The sequence below is a fragment of the Vanessa cardui genome, chromosome 2, assembly GCF_905220365.1.
Source record: "Vanessa cardui chromosome 2, ilVanCard2.1, whole genome shotgun sequence".
Lineage (NCBI taxonomy): Eukaryota > Metazoa > Arthropoda > Insecta > Lepidoptera > Nymphalidae > Vanessa > Vanessa cardui.
In genome coordinates, this window is record NC_061124.1 from 2,554,478 (window position 1) to 2,573,044 (window position 18,567).

The 18,567-nt window shown below is 33.7% G+C and overlaps 1 protein-coding gene and 1 non-coding gene across 2 annotated transcripts in view; one reads left to right on the forward strand and one right to left on the reverse strand.

Annotated features, from left to right (window-relative positions):
* Positions 1-1,202: 1,202 nt before the first annotated feature.
* The window catches only part of LOC124536927 (fizzy-related protein homolog), a 47,443-nt gene continuing 30,078 nt past the window's right edge, over positions 1,203-18,567 (reverse strand). The window contains exons 3-10 of the mRNA XM_047113598.1: positions 15,608-15,718; positions 15,037-15,159; positions 9,296-9,430; positions 7,685-7,799; positions 7,017-7,138; positions 5,353-5,521; positions 4,577-4,686; positions 1,203-4,001 (exon numbers count right to left, since the gene is read on the reverse strand). Of these exons, the coding sequence (XP_046969554.1) occupies positions 3,825-4,001; positions 4,577-4,686; positions 5,353-5,521; positions 7,017-7,138; positions 7,685-7,799; positions 9,296-9,430; positions 15,037-15,159; positions 15,608-15,718 (1,062 nt within the window). The 3' untranslated portion in view covers positions 1,203-3,824. The remainder of the gene's footprint in view (positions 4,002-4,576; positions 4,687-5,352; positions 5,522-7,016; positions 7,139-7,684; positions 7,800-9,295; positions 9,431-15,036; positions 15,160-15,607; positions 15,719-18,567) is intronic.
* Positions 14,483-14,556, forward strand: Trnai-aau. The gene has a single exon. It is a non-coding gene; the product is annotated as a tRNA-Ile (tRNA).

An 18,567-nucleotide genomic window follows, 5' to 3' on the forward strand; every position in this document is an offset into this window, starting at 1 on the left:
TATTATGTGTGTATTATTTTAAAATGTTCATGTCAATTTCCTGGATCGAGTATCATGTGGCTGATGGCTACTTCATCTTTGAATTCGGCATTTATTTACGCCAAAACTTTAGAAAGCACACTTGAACCAAACACTCGTCAAACATTCTAATTTTCTGTGAAAAGTATCCCAGTATGACACGAGTGACATAATATTATAATTCGCAAAGTTGTCATCGCATTCATCAATGAAGATCATTAAAGACATTTTAATGTCTGGGCGGTAATCTTTAGTGACCTCATTCTGATCAGGTAGACCATTTGACAGTTAACAAACCTTGTTTTACCTTCAAATAAAAAAAACACTTAAATGTGATCATAGAAACAGGTCAGGAACCAAGTTTCTGTGACAATTTTAGAACATTTAGTTTTCAAAAAAAAATAAAGTTATAATCAAATAGAATTATTTAAAAAAATGTTAGAAATAAATAACTTAGTGGAACGTCGGTAGGGCTCCAAATGAATTACAGATCTATCCTCTAACGAAGGTGGCATCCTCCACAGTCCACTTTAAATTATTATCAGCATGCTTGAGCATGAGTGACTCTCGTGCTCAAAATTTATCTTAACGTGAAACAAATGACAATAAAAATATACGGCAAACCAAACAAAAAAAATATGTCAATATACCTATAATTCATCGTGGAACGCGCATTCAAGTGAATAGATCTATATCAGCCAGTCGCTTATGAAAAAGTACTCAAATAGGACATAATAAATAAAACTACAATTCGTAAATCACACATTTTAATATTTTATTCTACAATACAAGTAACATATCAGTCTATCTTTACATAGGTGCATTCAATATATTATATATTTCTCTATTTATAAATAATTCTTTTTATTTTATTATAATGGACCTAACTTTTTAATAACCTAAGTATCGATTAATACGGTTAATCAGTGCGAAAAATATATGATAAGCGTGGCATTTATTATGCTATTGTCTATAATAAAAATGGTTCTATATGGAGTATTACTATTTAATCTATGAATATAATGTGCTATGACACAAATATGAAACTAGGATGTTATATATATAACTAAATGCTAAACAATCAGTTAAAAAATATATCGGTTCATTAGTTAGGTCCAATTCTCACACCTTAAAAACTAAATATTAGGTCCAATTAGTCGCTTTGAAAAACTTTTTTTTTTCAAATTCAGAAAAGTGTAAAGAAAGAAAAAGAGGCATTCGTTTTAAAGAGTTCGAATTTTAAATTAGAAAATAAAAATTTAAAAAAAAAAAACATTAGTCAAAGCAAATCACAATGTACCCAATGATTGGTAAATGACTCCAATAGTGTTGGACACTATATTTAGAAGAAATAATATAACACGTGTAACACAAAATTTCTAATTTTTAGGTTAAACGATAGCGAAACGTTAATATTTGGTGTAGTTCGTATCATCGTTCTTATCTAAAGCGCATTTTGTATTTCCGTTCGGAGACAAAACATTGAATAGTCCTTTTCATAGTAACATATGAGAATATAGCAATTGCTTAATTCGGAACACGGTGGTACAGACAGAAACAAAATTCAAAAACACTTTGTTCTGTCAACCCTATCTCCGTTTTAAATCGAACATTTGCACATAAATATTATGTATTTATTTTAAAACATATTACAATATTTGTTCTGATGGTAAATGTATTTATACAAAAATAAAAGGACTATAATCAATGTCAGCTCAAACGAACAAAAAAAAACGAAAATGCTACCACACAAATATAACCTAAATTGCACAAATCCAATTTAAATTTGTTAAAAGTCTAATATAAGTATACATTTAAACAAAATGATATTTATAAGGTACCTCGTACAGCTAAAATTTTGCCTGAAGTGCAAGTATTTCGTTAAAGTAAATGGTACTAATTTTTTATACACAATCTATAAACTTAATGACGTAATGAAAGTATTGTTATCCTTTTTTAATTAAGGTGGGGGAGAAAGAGATGGCAATACTTTTAGTGACGTCATATATGAGATTACGCGCAATACAATTAGCACCACTGGTCCCATTCATAGGAACAAACCCTTAAGAAACTAATCACAACTCAAGCAAAATTATATTTTTTTAACTTAAGACTAAACTGAATTTAACTATCTATAATTTAACTGTAAATTTTTCAACTGACAACGTTTTCTTTTTCTTTTACTAAATAAATAAAGGAGAAATAAATAAACTAAAACAAGTCAATAGCACAACTTTTTAAATTGAATAAATACTAAATAATGTTGCCATATTTTAGATCATAGTTGATTATGAGATCATGGGAGGTACCTTTAAATTTTATTAGCCGTCTTTTATATACTATATCATTCTATATCCTTGCTTACAGCATATATTATTAAATGCCAGTAGACATACATTACTAATAACCTAAGACTATTTATTAATGACATCATAAGAAGGCAAGGGCATTCGAAATTAAAAAAAAAAAAGGAAACTTATTATAACCGGACAGCATTAGAATAAATGCTGTCCATAATTTGATAAGAACTATTTTAAGATTGTTATTTTATACAAATACTAAAGAAATCAGAAACATAAATGTTCCAAATATATACACGAGGATTTTTAATTATTTTTCTTTCAAAACTACCTAGATCACACATCAAAAAATGGTTCCAAAAATTCATGATAAAATCTAGTCAAAGTAATATTTACATAAATAAGTACACACATCTAAACACGCAGCTGTCATTACACTTGAAAATATCGACTGAATATAATTGAAATTGAACGCATGCACAATTTCATTTATTTATTTTTTCAATCAGGCAACATTACAAGTGTAATAACATATTATATGTAGAAAATATTACAAACAACATAATTTGTATAAAGCATTCACGACTATGTTTACATTTATACGTATTTAAAATATCTTTTCACAAATTTCTGCAGAAGGACAATTTGAATATTAAAAATATTTATGTGTGTAAAAAAAAATAAAGTTAATACATGAAATAAGTTATATTTCCAAATATACTTTTTTAAACTAAATACATATAACATCGACTTTCTTAAATATATCCAATAAAAGTACCAAAGGGACATTTTCTCATACGACATATAACGCATATCAAAGCGTTAAGTAATCATAAATCACCAATTGCAGCGTCTGCGAGGTGCGTAAGCAAACTTATTACGTGCGCACGCGTTAATTCGCACAAATTCGTTTGCGCGCGTAAACGGGAAATTGACCACAATTGACTATAAAGTCGATCTCTGAAACGTTTATTTAAAAAAACGTTACACGTATAAACGTAAACATAGCGATCGATATATGATTAAGAAATAAATATACATAATGTATATTACATAGACAAACTTATGTACAGTTTTACAAAATAGAAAACACATAATAATGGTTTGATTATGTAAAATGCGATACGAATGACAATCAATACTTAATATTATATATTTATATAATATTATATATTATAATCAACGAGAATATCTTCCGATGACGATATCTCGTGGAATATAATAACTATATTATATCTATGTAAAGTATTGTTAACTTTATATATAAAAACAAATAGTCCCATAGGAAAAATAAATATATCTAAGAGTTCACAATCAACGGTCGCAATGTGCAACAATATTTAATATACTAAATATAAGATTAGAAAGAAAAATCACTGCCACAATCTAACACGAACGATTAGAAGAATAAAAAAAAACTAATAAGTCTATGCCACAGATAATGATTAGTCAAATGTTGCCATAGTGAAATTATCGGATCACGTTTTAGCTGGCAACACTAACAGTTTATCTCAACGCCGTGTAAAGGTTCAATACACTTTTATTCTCTTTATGCGATGGTGTCTTCGAGAAGACATTCCAGAAACGTAATGTCTCATCACCGGCCCCGGTGACTATCGCCTCGCCGTCTGGCGACAGAGCCAAGTATAGGACTCTGTACGAATGACCGGTTAGTTTTGCCACCTGAAATTAATTGCTATTAATAACTGTGTGTAACAATTGTTGAAATTCGGTCAAAGTATTATTGCAATATGATTAATATTTGTATATGTTATTGATATAATATATACTTTCATATGTATATATTAATTCTGGGAATCATCATTCTGTGTCCTATAAATCATATGCTAAATCAAAAAGCTTTTTAGTATCAAAATGTTCACACTCAAAAACGTTAATAAGATTTTTTAAATGTATACATTTATTTATGTTAAACTTTGATTCAATGATTTGTTACTTATTAATCGTCATTACACCCAATTAACGATAATGATTAATTAGTATTTATTCCCATATCACAAAGTACAATATAGTTATCAATGTAGCTAATAGTTTTAAAGTATTATCATAGTAGTGATAGTAACCTAGCCTATAAATTTGCCACTGTTGAGCTAAGGCCTTCTCTCCTATTTTGGCGAGAAGGTTAGAAGCATGTTCCACCACGCTGCTCTAATGCGGTTTGGTAGATACTAAATGATCATTAAATGATATCGTACAGATGTATATATACATAATGTTATGTATAACACGGTATATACCTGAGTGAGGGATGGGTACTTCCAGACCAAGATCTGATTCTGCGAATAGCCGTGCGTCGATACCAGCTCGCTCGAGTGTTTCGACCACGCCAAATTGCACACTTGTGACCCTGAAACAAATGACGTAGTAATTATAATATTAAATTAAGTATACTTTAATTCTTCAGAAACATTTACACTCTTCTGGACATACAAATAAAATGTTTATTTATTTCAAAACTACATTATTTTATTAACTGAACCATTACTTAATTATATCAATGAAATAAAACCTATTTTTCTGCAAACTCTACAAATCAGAGACAAAACAAAAAGAAGAGATTTAAAATTAAATTCAAAGAAAAGTTTATTAAAATAGTATTTTAAAATAGTGTATATGATAAAGCCTTTCCGTCGTAATCTCGTGGGGCACGAGAGCGTGTTCATTGGCTGAATATGGGGTACAGTCAACAACAAAAGTTTTAACAAAAGAGGCAGTTCATTGGCTGAATATGGGGTACAGTCAACAACAAAAGTTTTAACAAAAGAGGCAGTTCATTGGCTGAATATTGGATACAGTCAACAACAAAAGTTTAAACAAAAGAGGCAGTTCATTGGCTGAATATTGGGTACAGTCAACAACAAAAGTTTTAACAAAAGAGGCAGTTCATTGGCTGAATATTGGGTACAGTCAACAACAAAAGTGTTAACAAAAGAGGCAGTTCATTGGCTGAATATTGGGTACAGTCAACAACAAAAGTGTTGGTGGTGGGTGAGTGGAGGTGAGTGGTACGTACCGGTGTCGACGCACTGCATGGGCTGCGAGGTGAGCGTGTTCCAGAAGCGGATGCAGCGGTCGGCCGTGCCGCCGCCCGACGCCAGCAGCCCGTGCTGGTGCGGCGACCACGCGATCGCCTTCACGGCCGCCACGTGCGCCGAGTACGTCTGCACCGGCGACGTCGAGTGCTGCACACACACACACAATTACTTTACACACCACATCGCATCATCGTCGACGTCGAGTGCTGCGCACACACACACACATATATTATTACATTACACGCCACATCGCATCATTGTATGCTACATTACACATCACATCGCATCATGATATGCACCTATTATCCTATATTAATATGAAAATATCAATACTATTAACTTGGACGTGCTTCCAATTCAAACAACAACAACAATAGCCTGTCAATTTCCCACTGCTGGGTTATATATACATATATAGCCTCCTCTCCCTTTGAGGAGAAGGCTTGGAAGATATTCCTCCGCGCTGTTTCAATGCGGATGCGAATATGCATGTGACAGAATTTCTCAAGACATATGCAGTTTTCCTCACGATGTTTTCCTTCACCGCCGAGCACGAGACGAATTATAAAGACAAATTAACCACAGAAATATTTATTTGTGCTTGCCTGGGTTTGAACTCGCAATCATCGGTTAGGATGCACGCGTTCTTACCACTGGGCCATATCGGCTCTTCATTCAAACTACGGACATCAAAAATTAGATTTGAAAAAAATGTACTTTTTATTTATAAAATGAATATAGTGTCCGGTAACAAAGGGCAACTTCGTAAGCAAAACATGTGTCGCGTGAAATTCTACACCATTAAATCCACCAAGACTCATTGGAGCAGAGCAAATCGTAAGGTAGCCTTAACTTTCATCTTAGTACAAAAATGTGTACGTAATATTATTTTTGAGGGAAAATATATGTATTAATTCGACAGGAAACCGAATCGCGATAAATAATTAAACCGCAGCACTTATGATAGTCGCTACATGTGGGACACCGCAAGACACGGTTCACACGCTACGTTCTATATAAGTATTAGATAAAAGTGAAATAATATAAAAATAATGTGTCCCGGAAAAAGACTACGGATTCCAATGATGTTTTAGTAAACAGATATGTTATTAACGAGCAAAAAGTGAAGACTAGAAAACATCCTAATTGGGACGTTTGCCTTCAGTTGTTTTACGTAATTAAAACATCTAGTTATCCCTTTTACTTATTGTTTTTATCAAGCTATCCTTCTTACTTTTAACGAAATGTAAAAATAAACTAAAATAAACGGTACTCCGCCCCGGCACACTTTTTTCTGTTGTTTAGTATGGATATAACATATCTGTTTATTAGAATATCATTAAAGGATTCGAACTATTATTTGCAATTTTCATTTATATGACTTTTTATTACTATGATGTGCTTCTGTATAACGCAACTTCGTGATAATTAAAGTAAAATTCAACTTATATATACTTTGCAAAACATCATCAGCGGTCATCAGCTATTAATATATCTTTAGTAATACATATATTATTCTAAACTGCGATCCAAAAACAAAAAAATCAGGTCCGAAAGTAATAGATAGAGCTCAAAAATCTACCATAAAGTTCAGCTGTATAAGACACAGTGTATATAAACTTGTATAAAAGTACCAACATACCATAGACCATACGAAGAGTTTGTTGTCGTTGCCGCCTGACGCGAGCGACTGACCGTCGGGCGACCATTTCAAACCGCACACTTCTTGTCTATGGCCTTGAAGTACCCGAGACGATTGTACCGCTGAAATTTAACAAATATTTTCAATAATAATTACATTATATAATAATACTATAGTGTCACAGTCATGCTGTCTATGGCTTTGATATATCTTAGACCTCCCTGGTGGTGTGTACAACGATTTTCATGGGTACGCCACTCCGAGGTCGTGGGTTCGATTCCCGGCCGAGTCGATGTAGATTATCATAAGTTTTCTATGTTGTCTTGGGTCTGGGTGTTTGTCGTACCATAGTTATTTCTGATTTTCCATAACACAAGAGCTTTAGCTACTTACATTTGTATCAGAGTAATGTATGTGATGTTTCATATTTATTATTATTTATTATCTTATCTTAAATTAGTGTTTGTTATTTAAGTTGTGCCTGAGTGTGTTCATTATCAATCAGTAGCATCACAATTTACATGGTACTTTGATTCGGTGGTATGCATGTCTACTACAGATCTATATTTATAGATTCTTGCTGAGGCTATATTATTTATCTTCAAACATTACAATATATTGGTAAATGAAATTTGTATTTTTTCTTTGTTTAATATGGCAACACTTACGTGGCGTTCTCGTATCCCTTTGCCTAATATGTCTATCCCTTGAGCCGGAACTTAGTATGTCGCCGTTCCAAGCCAGAGCGCCAACACGCGCTATGTGCCCTTGCAGTTTTGTTACCTGCGGAATAATTATATTATTAGTAAATAAAGTATAAAAAACAAACGTCCAAAACATTTATCTACCTCAATCTCATGACAAAATAGGATAACAGCCTTAACATATAAAAAATCGTAACTACTAAGTTTAAACATATTTAAAACTATTAAAAAAATCATATGAAAAATGTCTACGAGTTAAAAATAATTTAATTGTTTTAATGATTCAAGCACTCGACTTAAAATATGTATGTATTCAATTTATTTGTAATATAATTTGAGATGACCTTTATCTCCAGTACTCCTAGACCTTTAATGTGATAGATTTTCATACGACACAATGTGTATGTTTCTTGATTCTACATCGTCAATCACGAGATTAAATATAAACATAAATTAAGCAACAAGTTAGTAGTAGTTTATCACACATGTTTCATACTACATTTAATACTCTATAAAAAAAATCTGATAAAGTTTAAAACGAATGCTTTGTAAAAAAAAACGTTTCTTTTAAATTTTAATACGCATCTTAACAATATTTTAAATGTAAAAGTTCATTTAAACTATTGCCAAACGGTAGTCGGTATGTCTGAACAAATTAAAAGATTCATATGAAATTTTACATCAGATACGATGAATAAATGATGTCATCGAAGATATTAATAATAATATATATAAATATATCGTCAAGTCTGTGTGTACATTCACTAAACTCTAATCTACTATGGTGAAATTCATTCCGTTTTAACTAATAGATGCACTATTTTACGAGACAGATATAGGTATAATATCATTTATGAATATATTATGCAAATAACTGTTATTATAATATTTATCAGTTAAGCCGGAACAAAACTTGTTGGCGGACAACGAACACAGCGCTTATGTTTAACTTATGAATGACGAAATTCATTCTCATGGAGTTATAATGAAAATTCCGCGACGCTATTTACGTCTATATCCTAAGATCGTTGATAGAGTAACAGTCTGATAATTTCCCCAGTACTTGACAATTTGGAATATTCCATCACGCTGCTCCAATGCGGATTAGATGAAGCAAATCTTCATCCGACTAATACAGTTTTAATCACGAAGTTTTCCGTCATCCTCTGAGCAATTAACACTTATTGAGCACATTTAAATTCAGTGGCACTCGCTCGATTTAGAATCACTGAGAAAACTGACTTATCACGAAATAACATAAACTACAACCCTTACCAACTGGATATTTGGTACGTAGGTTCCTTACAGGGTGTAGATATTCGTTAAGAATGGGGAAGAAAGGGGGGCGAAAGCTTGTGTTTTGTAAATTTCGCGCAGGCAAAGCTAGTTAGTAAATAATCACAACTAACGATATATTTAGATACAGTGAACTTATAACATACTATCATTAATATAGCAACAAAACAAACAGCCAATACGTTCACAGCAGTACTTCGTAGATCTTCAGCAAAATATTATTCAAATATACAGTACAGGTTAAGGGAAAGGGAGTAAGTTCTTCGTGCAAATCCTTACCTCCTTATTGACGGCGACGTCCCAAACACTTATGTGACCCTTCTGCGTGCCTACGGCCACCAAGTGACCTCTCTCGCTCCACGCCACCGACGTCACCGCGTTGCCCTCCGACGAAAGATCGCACAATCGCGTCACCTGTAAACATAACACACACATAAATTAAACTCGAAGAGATTTCGCTTACGACTTCATTCGTCGAAATTGGATTTGGAGAAAAAAACTATGTTTAGTAGCTCAATAATATTGATATTGATTGCCTCTTTGGTCTAATGGTTATAAGGCCGCTGACCCCGAGGTTCTAGGTTTAAATAAAGACTATTTTGTTATTTTTTTATGTGTCTAGCGTGGAAGTATTTTTGTGTTAAATAGGTCGTTTATCGAAACAGGTTGCATACTACATAATATCGCGCTACGATCCACAGAGGTTAATTAAACTTAACATACCCGACAAATACATATATACTAATATCATAAGTACGTAAGTAATTATACTGTCAGTCTGTTACGCGTTACAGTTTAACTACAGAACTGAATTTGATTAAATTATCTATGAAGCAAGCTTGAAGCCCAAAAAGTTGCAGTATACACTCCCCCCACCCCTTAAAACTTCGCACAAACGGGCGAAGTTGCGGGCGATAACTAGTATTATATAAAGCATGTTTGTTTTAACAATCTAATCTCACGAACTATCAAGTTGATTTCAATCATTCTATATACGTTACATACTATATTTATGGATGATTATATGAGCTATATAACTACATGACACGACCTTATGGAACGAAGCCGAAACCATAAACAATAACCAATATGGCAAACTGTATGAAATATATTTACAGTAGTTAAACGACTTTATTTCAATGTTGTTTAACGCCGCTTAGATTTTAAACTACGCAACGAATTTTAATGCGGTTTCCATCAATAAACAAAGTGATTCAAAGGGAAGGTATAATACATGCGCATTATATTCGAGAACAGCGCAGAATTTCATTTTCCTAGCCGGAAAACACGAGATTTTTCCTGTTTGTGTTCGATTTTCAAACTAAGTTATATATCAACCGTTAGGTAAAGAGTTTTTGATACAATAACAAAACAACAACAACAGACTTTAAATTTATCAATGCTGGGCTAAGGGCTCCTCTCCCTTCGAGGCGAATGTTTCGAGAAAGGTTTATGTTCCACCACGTTGTTCCAATACGGTTTGGTGGAATACACATGTGGCTGAATTTCAATGAAATTAGACACATGCAAGTTTACTCACATTGTTTTCCTAAATGAAGCAGATGAATATTCAGCTGTGCTTGCCTAAGATTGAACCCGCAATCGTCGGTTAAGATGCATGCGTTTTAACCACTCGGCCATCTCTGCATTTTGATACAAAATCGACGCAAAAGAAACAAGCCCGGATACTGTTTCTTAAAAATATTTCAAAGTCATACAATTTAATAGAAACTATTATAATTATTTGTACTATTATATATTAGATCGAAAACGTACAAAAAAACGTAATAGATAGATATCTCTATATTAATTTTAATTAGATGCCATTTTTTTATTCCGATGCAAGCGATGTATTAAAGTTACGATACTGGCTTCGCTTTTTATAAACTAATTTGTCTGGTCGTATTTTTTATATGTCAAATATTTCGGACGTGCAAATGGGCCATCTGATGGTCACCATCGCTCATAGATATTGGCGCCATAAGAAATATTACAATAATATCTACTTTTCTTTATCCTTCTCTACCTTTCTCTCCCTTTGAGGAAAAGGTTAGGAGCATATTCCACCACAAAACACACCAAATTACATAACTTATCACATTGCACACAGCCCTACCAACGAGTATAATTTATAACGTAAATCTAAAAACGCATAAGTAATGAACGCAATTACAACCATTTAAAATTCAACATTTAAATATGAAATGATATTGAAAAAAAAAAACGCATTAATATAAAAAGCGAAGCGAATTCAAAGAAATTGTCTAAAAAATACGCGAATATGTTAAAATATATTTAGTATAAAATAATTATTATAATTAAAACCCGATAACTTTCCTTTATCGGTCCAATTAATCGGACTTCGTTTTTTTGCTATTACAGCGTCTCGTCTCAAATCTCAGCTGTTTTATTAAGAGCTAGTCACGCTGTTATCAGGGCGCGTGCGAATTATTATTAAACTAGCTTCTAGTAGCGGATTCGCACGGGTCGATATACCCCTAGAAATGTTCACAGTTTCACCTCATGGAAAGGCAAACATAGATTCACATAGCCAATATAGCACCAACTTGGGAGATAAGATGTTATGTCAACTAGTATCTGTAGTTACTAAATCACTCTCCAAAACGAAGGATTTAACAATAAGTAGAGCTGTTTGGCGTTGAAATATCTGATGATTGGTATCTCTATATATACTGGCTTGTTCAAAGCCCGACCAACAAAATAATATTTAATCATTCAGTAATGCATAATCCTAGTTGCATGTAACGCTCTATAAATACTTGGAGTGTCTGTTTGTATTTGCAAATGTTATTAATTAATACGCGGTACATATACCATTTTTTTTTCAATTTTTTGTCTGTCTATCTATTCCGGCTAATCTGGAACGGCTCGACCCATGTCGACGGGACTTTCACAGAAAGCTGATTACATAAGGATTAACAAAGGCATAGCTATAGCAATAGCTTTTAATCTTTTCTATTAAATTCAAAATATATAACACCGTAGTTTACGCGACAGATGCCGGTAAAGCTAGTCAACATGGTCAACGTAACATTTCAGTCAATTTACACGAAACTTCAATAAATTATACACTTGAACCTCATGACTCAGTCGATCCATTGGCGAGAACATGAAAATTCGTTCAGGAGTTCAGGCAGGCAGACAGACGAGACGGGAGGACATTGTTTTATAATACGTAGTGATCCTGTTCATCGACCTTGTACTTAGCCGATCTAGAACTCGTCTACCCCCGCAGTGATACGAAACGCCCACCGAGCCCGGCTACCGTTTAGGCTCTGAAGAATATTGTTTACATTTTTGCACGATAATATATCGTTCTGTATGAAACCAGTTCTAATAAGACTATATTTCATTAATTAGTCACATAACACATATTATTTACATATATAATGACGAGATGATTTATCTCAACTGCACCTGTCTATAGTAGCTATCTATAATAGCTTATAAGGCTGCTGACCTCGGGGTCGCGGGTTCAAATTGCGTTTCGGGTCAATAAAAACGTTATTGAGTTTTTTCCGTCACGATATTGTCAGTAACAGCGCGGAGGTAGGAAGTCGGCAATGTTACACGCGTGCCTTTGGGAGCTCATCATCAGTGGAGAGGAAGAACAGCTTAAACGCCATGGGGATACTTTTGGGAAATGTGGTTTACAATTAAGATGGTAAATCTCATTTTCCAAAAGTACCATTTTGAGGCTTACGTCCTTGATCGTGAAACATGTGCTTGCCGGCTGCTTATTAAACCAGAGTCACTGTAGCCGTATTCAATCATGAATGCATTATTACATCAAGTAAACTAACAGCCTGTTAATCTCCCACTGCTGGGCAAAAGGCTTAAATCAATCTCCGATACGAGATGGATACACGTGGCAGAATCTCATCCACCACGTGCAAATTTTGCACGTTTTCCTTCAACACACGAGATGAATAAACAAATTAAGCACACAAATTCAGTGGCGCTTTCCCCGGGTTTGAATCTCAGAACTATCGAATATAATGAATCAAATTTAACATAATTTTCGATCAAAAGTAACTTGTCAGTTATTCCCGGTAGTATTAAGTCCGAATCGTTTTATAAGATCGCAAAAGCCTACTTGAATACAGTATATTTTCATTGGATTTCATTTATATATCATAGTGTTTATAGCAAGTGAATGCCAAACAAGTTTGAAATTCAATAGACAATATAAATAAATATAATAGGTTGAAGAATTTTTCTCTGTTATTCTAACTAAATATTCAAGATTTTTTTTTAATTTAATTTAATATTCATCAACGATCCATACTAATAATACTAATATTATAAATGCGAAATTAACTCTGTCTGTCTGTAGCAGACACATAGCAGAAGAGCCGATATGGCCCAGTTGTGATAACACGTGAATTTTAACTGATGATTGCGGGTTGAAAACCAGTTAAGCACCACTTAATAATCACGTGCTTAATTTTTGTTTATATTTAATATCGTGCTCGGCGGCGAAGTAACACATCGCGGCCCTTTTGTATCCACCAACCGAAACTGAAGCAGCGAACATGCTCCAAATCTCGAAGGGAGAGGAGGCCTTAGCCCAGCAGTGGGCAATTTACAGACTGTTAATATTACGTTTGGTGTATGTCTGTTGTTCTGTGGGAAAACCAATGAGCCCCTAAAACACGTGCGAAGTCGAAAGCAGCGACTAGTTTTGTAAACGCGAACGAATTCATCGAAACGAGATAGAATCATAAGGATCGAAACGTATGTATATTTATTTATTGGTGTAATTATTTAATTAACGTATACGGCGCAATCAAAAACTTTCAATACCGGTTCGAGACAAAATAAAAACGTCTAGATAATACAGCGAGAACCTGCACCGGTAATGCAACGGCTAAAATCTAGTTTTTAGGGTTCATTGTGACGTGCAAAAAAAATACATCACTAATTTTTTTTTTTTTAACATACATGAGAATTAAATTTGCATCCTAATAATGTCTACAATTGTTTGATACTCGAACGAAGTAATTAAGTTTCGTGTCATAATCCACTAAATCGTATTTAATTGAAAAATAAATCAAAAAATAGTATTGCAAGTTGCAAAAATGTTACTGAATAATTAACACAAAACAAACAAACACCTATATTTAAAAAAGGTAAATAATAATTATAGTTATTGAAGAAAGGCAAAGAATACAAAAAAAAAACGTGCTACACTCTCGTCAGTGGACCAGCTGAGTGGGGGATTGAATAAATATCATCAGCGCATGCGCACGGCCCACTCACACTTGTTTATAATATTACAATCACGTTTCGCTTCGCACGTAATCCGTCCGCGTATAACTCCTATGCACTGGAACTAGACGATTTTTATTACCCGAGTAACAACTGGTTTATCAATTTAATATTTTCACGTCAACTTTATGTCGCATAAAGATAATACATGGATATTTCGGCATCGATGCCAACGGCCCATTAGCTCAGTTGGTTAGAGCGTCGTGCTAATAACGCGAAGGTCGCGGGTTCGATCCCCTCATGGGCCAATGACTTTTTAGATTGCATGATAGGTATACAACATTTATTTGCATTAGGTTTATTATTTTGCATAAAAACATGTAATATTATAAATATAAAATCAATGCTTTAGTTGTTTCTTTTTTTTTTTTACTCCGCCTCGATTTCCGTTCTTTTCGCAACACAGCGGATACTATGCAGATTATTAATTCTTGATAAATATTCGTGTATTATATTTTACGACGGTGTGAGATTTCGGGTTTTTGATGACTTTAATTTTAGCTATTATTTAAATATTTTTAGTAGTGCAATCTGTGTCTGACTGACAGGTTGGCATTAATAATTCTTTTTATGAAACATCAATTAAGAATTGTTGCCATATGAAAAAAAAACTAATAAAACAAAACGCTGTCTAAGACCTTTTTACAAACGTTTAGATTAATTTAATCAACGCAATATTAGTCAATAGTTCGAAATGAACGAATGTATGAATGAATGAATCCACGTACCTGGCTGGTGCATGCGCTCCACAAGTAAACGCAACTCCCGAGTCCAACGCTGAGAACGTTTTGGGCGGACCAGTCGACCAAGTTCAAATAAAAGTCGTCCTGTAACTCCGGCGCGTCAAGCACCTACAATAAAAATAACAATAAATAATAAAAAAAAAAAGGTTTAATGAATTATCTAATGAGTTAGACATTTTTCTTTTATTCGAACGAGCGAGGCTTCGAACGGTTTATGTATCGAGATTGCTGTTAGTCGATAATACACGCAACCAGTGGCGTGCACGTGTCCCTTAGGGTAAGTGGACACGAATCCAAATACCGCATAACATACAACAAATAAACAAGATAAAATTAACGATACACACTGATAGCCTTTCTTTCTCTTATCATAACTGCCTCTATTTGGAGAATGGAGGATACATTTTAATTAATATCAATGGTATATAATATACAATTAGAGGAAATCGATTCTTTATGTGTCTGAAGTATTTCCTTCGAAACCTGTGGTTGATTATTGTCGCGCTTCTGTAATGAATGACTTTGACCATGAGATGTGGATGCTGTAAATAAATACCTTAAAGGGAATCCTTGATATTTTTCTAGTCGCTTTACGAGGCGACCGTAGAAGCTTCTGCGATTTCGCTGACACCGGCGAGAGGCTGTACGGCGAAGGGTCTATATTCTCCTGGAACAACATACGTTACGAATATATCCAAGTGTATCGTGGCACGACATAAATAACACGTTTTAATGAATACTAAAATATATGTAAAAAAAAAAAAAAGCGATTAAACCGGGCGCATTCAAATACGAACTTTACACCCTATCGTATTCGTTTCCATAAAATGCATAAGACGAAGGAAACGTCTTCAAAAAATAACGTTCAATAAACATGACAAAATGGACCGCTTGATTTAATACTTCAGTGCAGAAAAAAAATATATCGTACCTCCTTTTTATCGTCCGTAGACATTTATTACACGAATTCGTTCAAATTTTATACAACGTACATATCAAGTAGAACGGCCAAAACTAAAATTGCAAAACGAGATGACGCGAGACCCGAGCTGTTTGTAATTCAATCAATATTCGACAACTTGAAAGGCAATAAAATAAACGGACGAGGAAATAAATTAAATTTAATCGAAATCTTTAACTACTTAGCGAATCTTTCATCGACGCTTAGAAACGTGCAGGTCGACAAAAAATAATAAAAATAAACTTTATTGCTGATATAATAAAAAATAAAAATAAAAAACTAAATAGTTAATAGTATCTTGACATCTCATTATAGACACAGAGAAACTCATCAAGATACGACGAACAGAATAATAGACGTATATTTCTAAATTAAGTTCACAACTACCATCGAACGAGCGCTGAGGTTGGACAAAGATTTGTTGTAACAAAGTACAAAGCATTCAAAGGAGAGCAAGCGTCCACGGGAGGCGTTAGAATCGGTGCCAAAGTAACAAATGATGCTGCACTCATTAGGCTCGTGGGTAATAAAAAAGACAAATGCTCTGGCAGTTCGCAGCACAGAAAACAATAACAGCACAAAAACTACTGACAAATTGAATCAACTAATTTCAACGCCGTGCCAGTGAGGAGCGGTAACATACAACTACAAAAAAAAAAAACATAAAAATTCGAGTGCGATGTTCATTAGTGTTACTAAATTGTAACTCTCGAGTTAAGTAGGTATATTATTCTGAGGTGTTACGTAAGACGAATCATTACCGGCAATTTATTTATAAAACGAAGTAGGTAGTGAAATTTTAGAGGCCCAAATGGGGAAATCGCCTAGAAACCTCCTGGAGCGGAACGCGAGTCCTTGAAAGGTTCGGCTACCCGTTGCCTTTTGTGCGAATCGCGATCAAAAAAACGACTGAAAAAACAAACGTAACAAAATTAAACTCAGCACATTCGATAGCGTTTCGATTTGTCAGCGATTTTTTTTTTCACACGAATCTTTCAATTAATCATCACCAAAATTCTATTCATTTTCTTATATGATCGATCTCGTGTAAGAGCTCGACCTGTTACCACGTAGCTAAAAACTGTCCTACTCAATCTAGTTATTCATTGAAAACGAAGCAACACGACGAGGATATTAAATATACAATTATCCTAGAAGAACGTTAAAACTTTAATGGATATCATAGCACTAACAGGCATTATAAAAATTCTAAATAATTTACTGCAAAAAAGTGCACATTTCGAGTAAACTCATGGCAATAATCACGACCATCAACCAGTTTTATTATACCTCCTGAGTAATCTAGATGCTTCAGAAGGCATAAAAAAATTTCGTGGGATTTAACGTAGGTTGGTATAACAATGAGTATTATTTTGTGCGAATAATAATTTTAAAGTTGAATTAAAATTAAATAGCGTGGGTGATATTATTTGAAGTAACACTGTGTGGTAACACTGCGTTCAAAGCGTTATATACGAAAAAGATACGTCCTGCCGCCTTTGCATACACATTAATGCGATTCAAATGGAAATATAACTGGGTTTGTGACACCCACTTCAAACAAAAAAACATGAGACGCTGACACAAAAACACGAGACTTGAGCACGCTTACAATAAATATTGTTGATAAAGAAAGGGATTTACACGTAGTACTACAGATATCGTAACCTTAACCGTTATTGTTCCGAATTTAAATTATTTGCTCATTTCAAATTAAATCACACGCGATATATAAAATCAAATACTATCGAGAATAGATATGAATGAAAAAGTAACGGGAATACTGAAATAAGAATGAAAGTGCATAGTGTGCATGATGATTAATTTACAACTGCCACTTAAGGAGATATTGACTTAGCAAACGCCCCGCCCCCGAATGGTCGTCGACACACTGGCCTTGGTATGTGGCCGAAAACGAATGCATATTATTATATTATGTAAGCCGAAAATTGCCTGTGGGAAATTGCAACTGGTTTTAAAATAACACGCGAACGTTCCGTCAGCTGAGATTCACGAGGATAACGAATTAAGAGAGGACGACAAAGCTTGGCTATTTTGCTTATTACAAAATTACGTCTCACGGAGATTATATCTTATTAGATACTTAAAATTAAACTTATATTTGGATACGGTGATTTTTTTAAACAAAATCCGATGATATATTAGAACATTAAACGAATATCGAAGAAGAACCAACGAGACATTAAAAAAACCATCTGTACATATATTTAAGTAACGCATAACTAATCCGGATTATTATTTCTTACTGGCATTGCTACGGAGTTGACCTCTTCAATAATTTCGAATACTAATGCTATTTTGATTGGATGAGTTATATTTTTTGTATAATTATAAAATAAAAATTGCTGTCGAAACGCTTGAAGCACATTAATAAAATATTTTGAGTCACGTCATCTTGTAATAAAAAAAATATTATTTTTACCTAACTCGCTTGTACGCGTTGCAGAGATTCGACGATTTATCAAGTGCTCCTATGTACAAAAAAAGCAATAATCACTAACATCCTGCACTTTATATCGAGGTGGTTAGTTGTT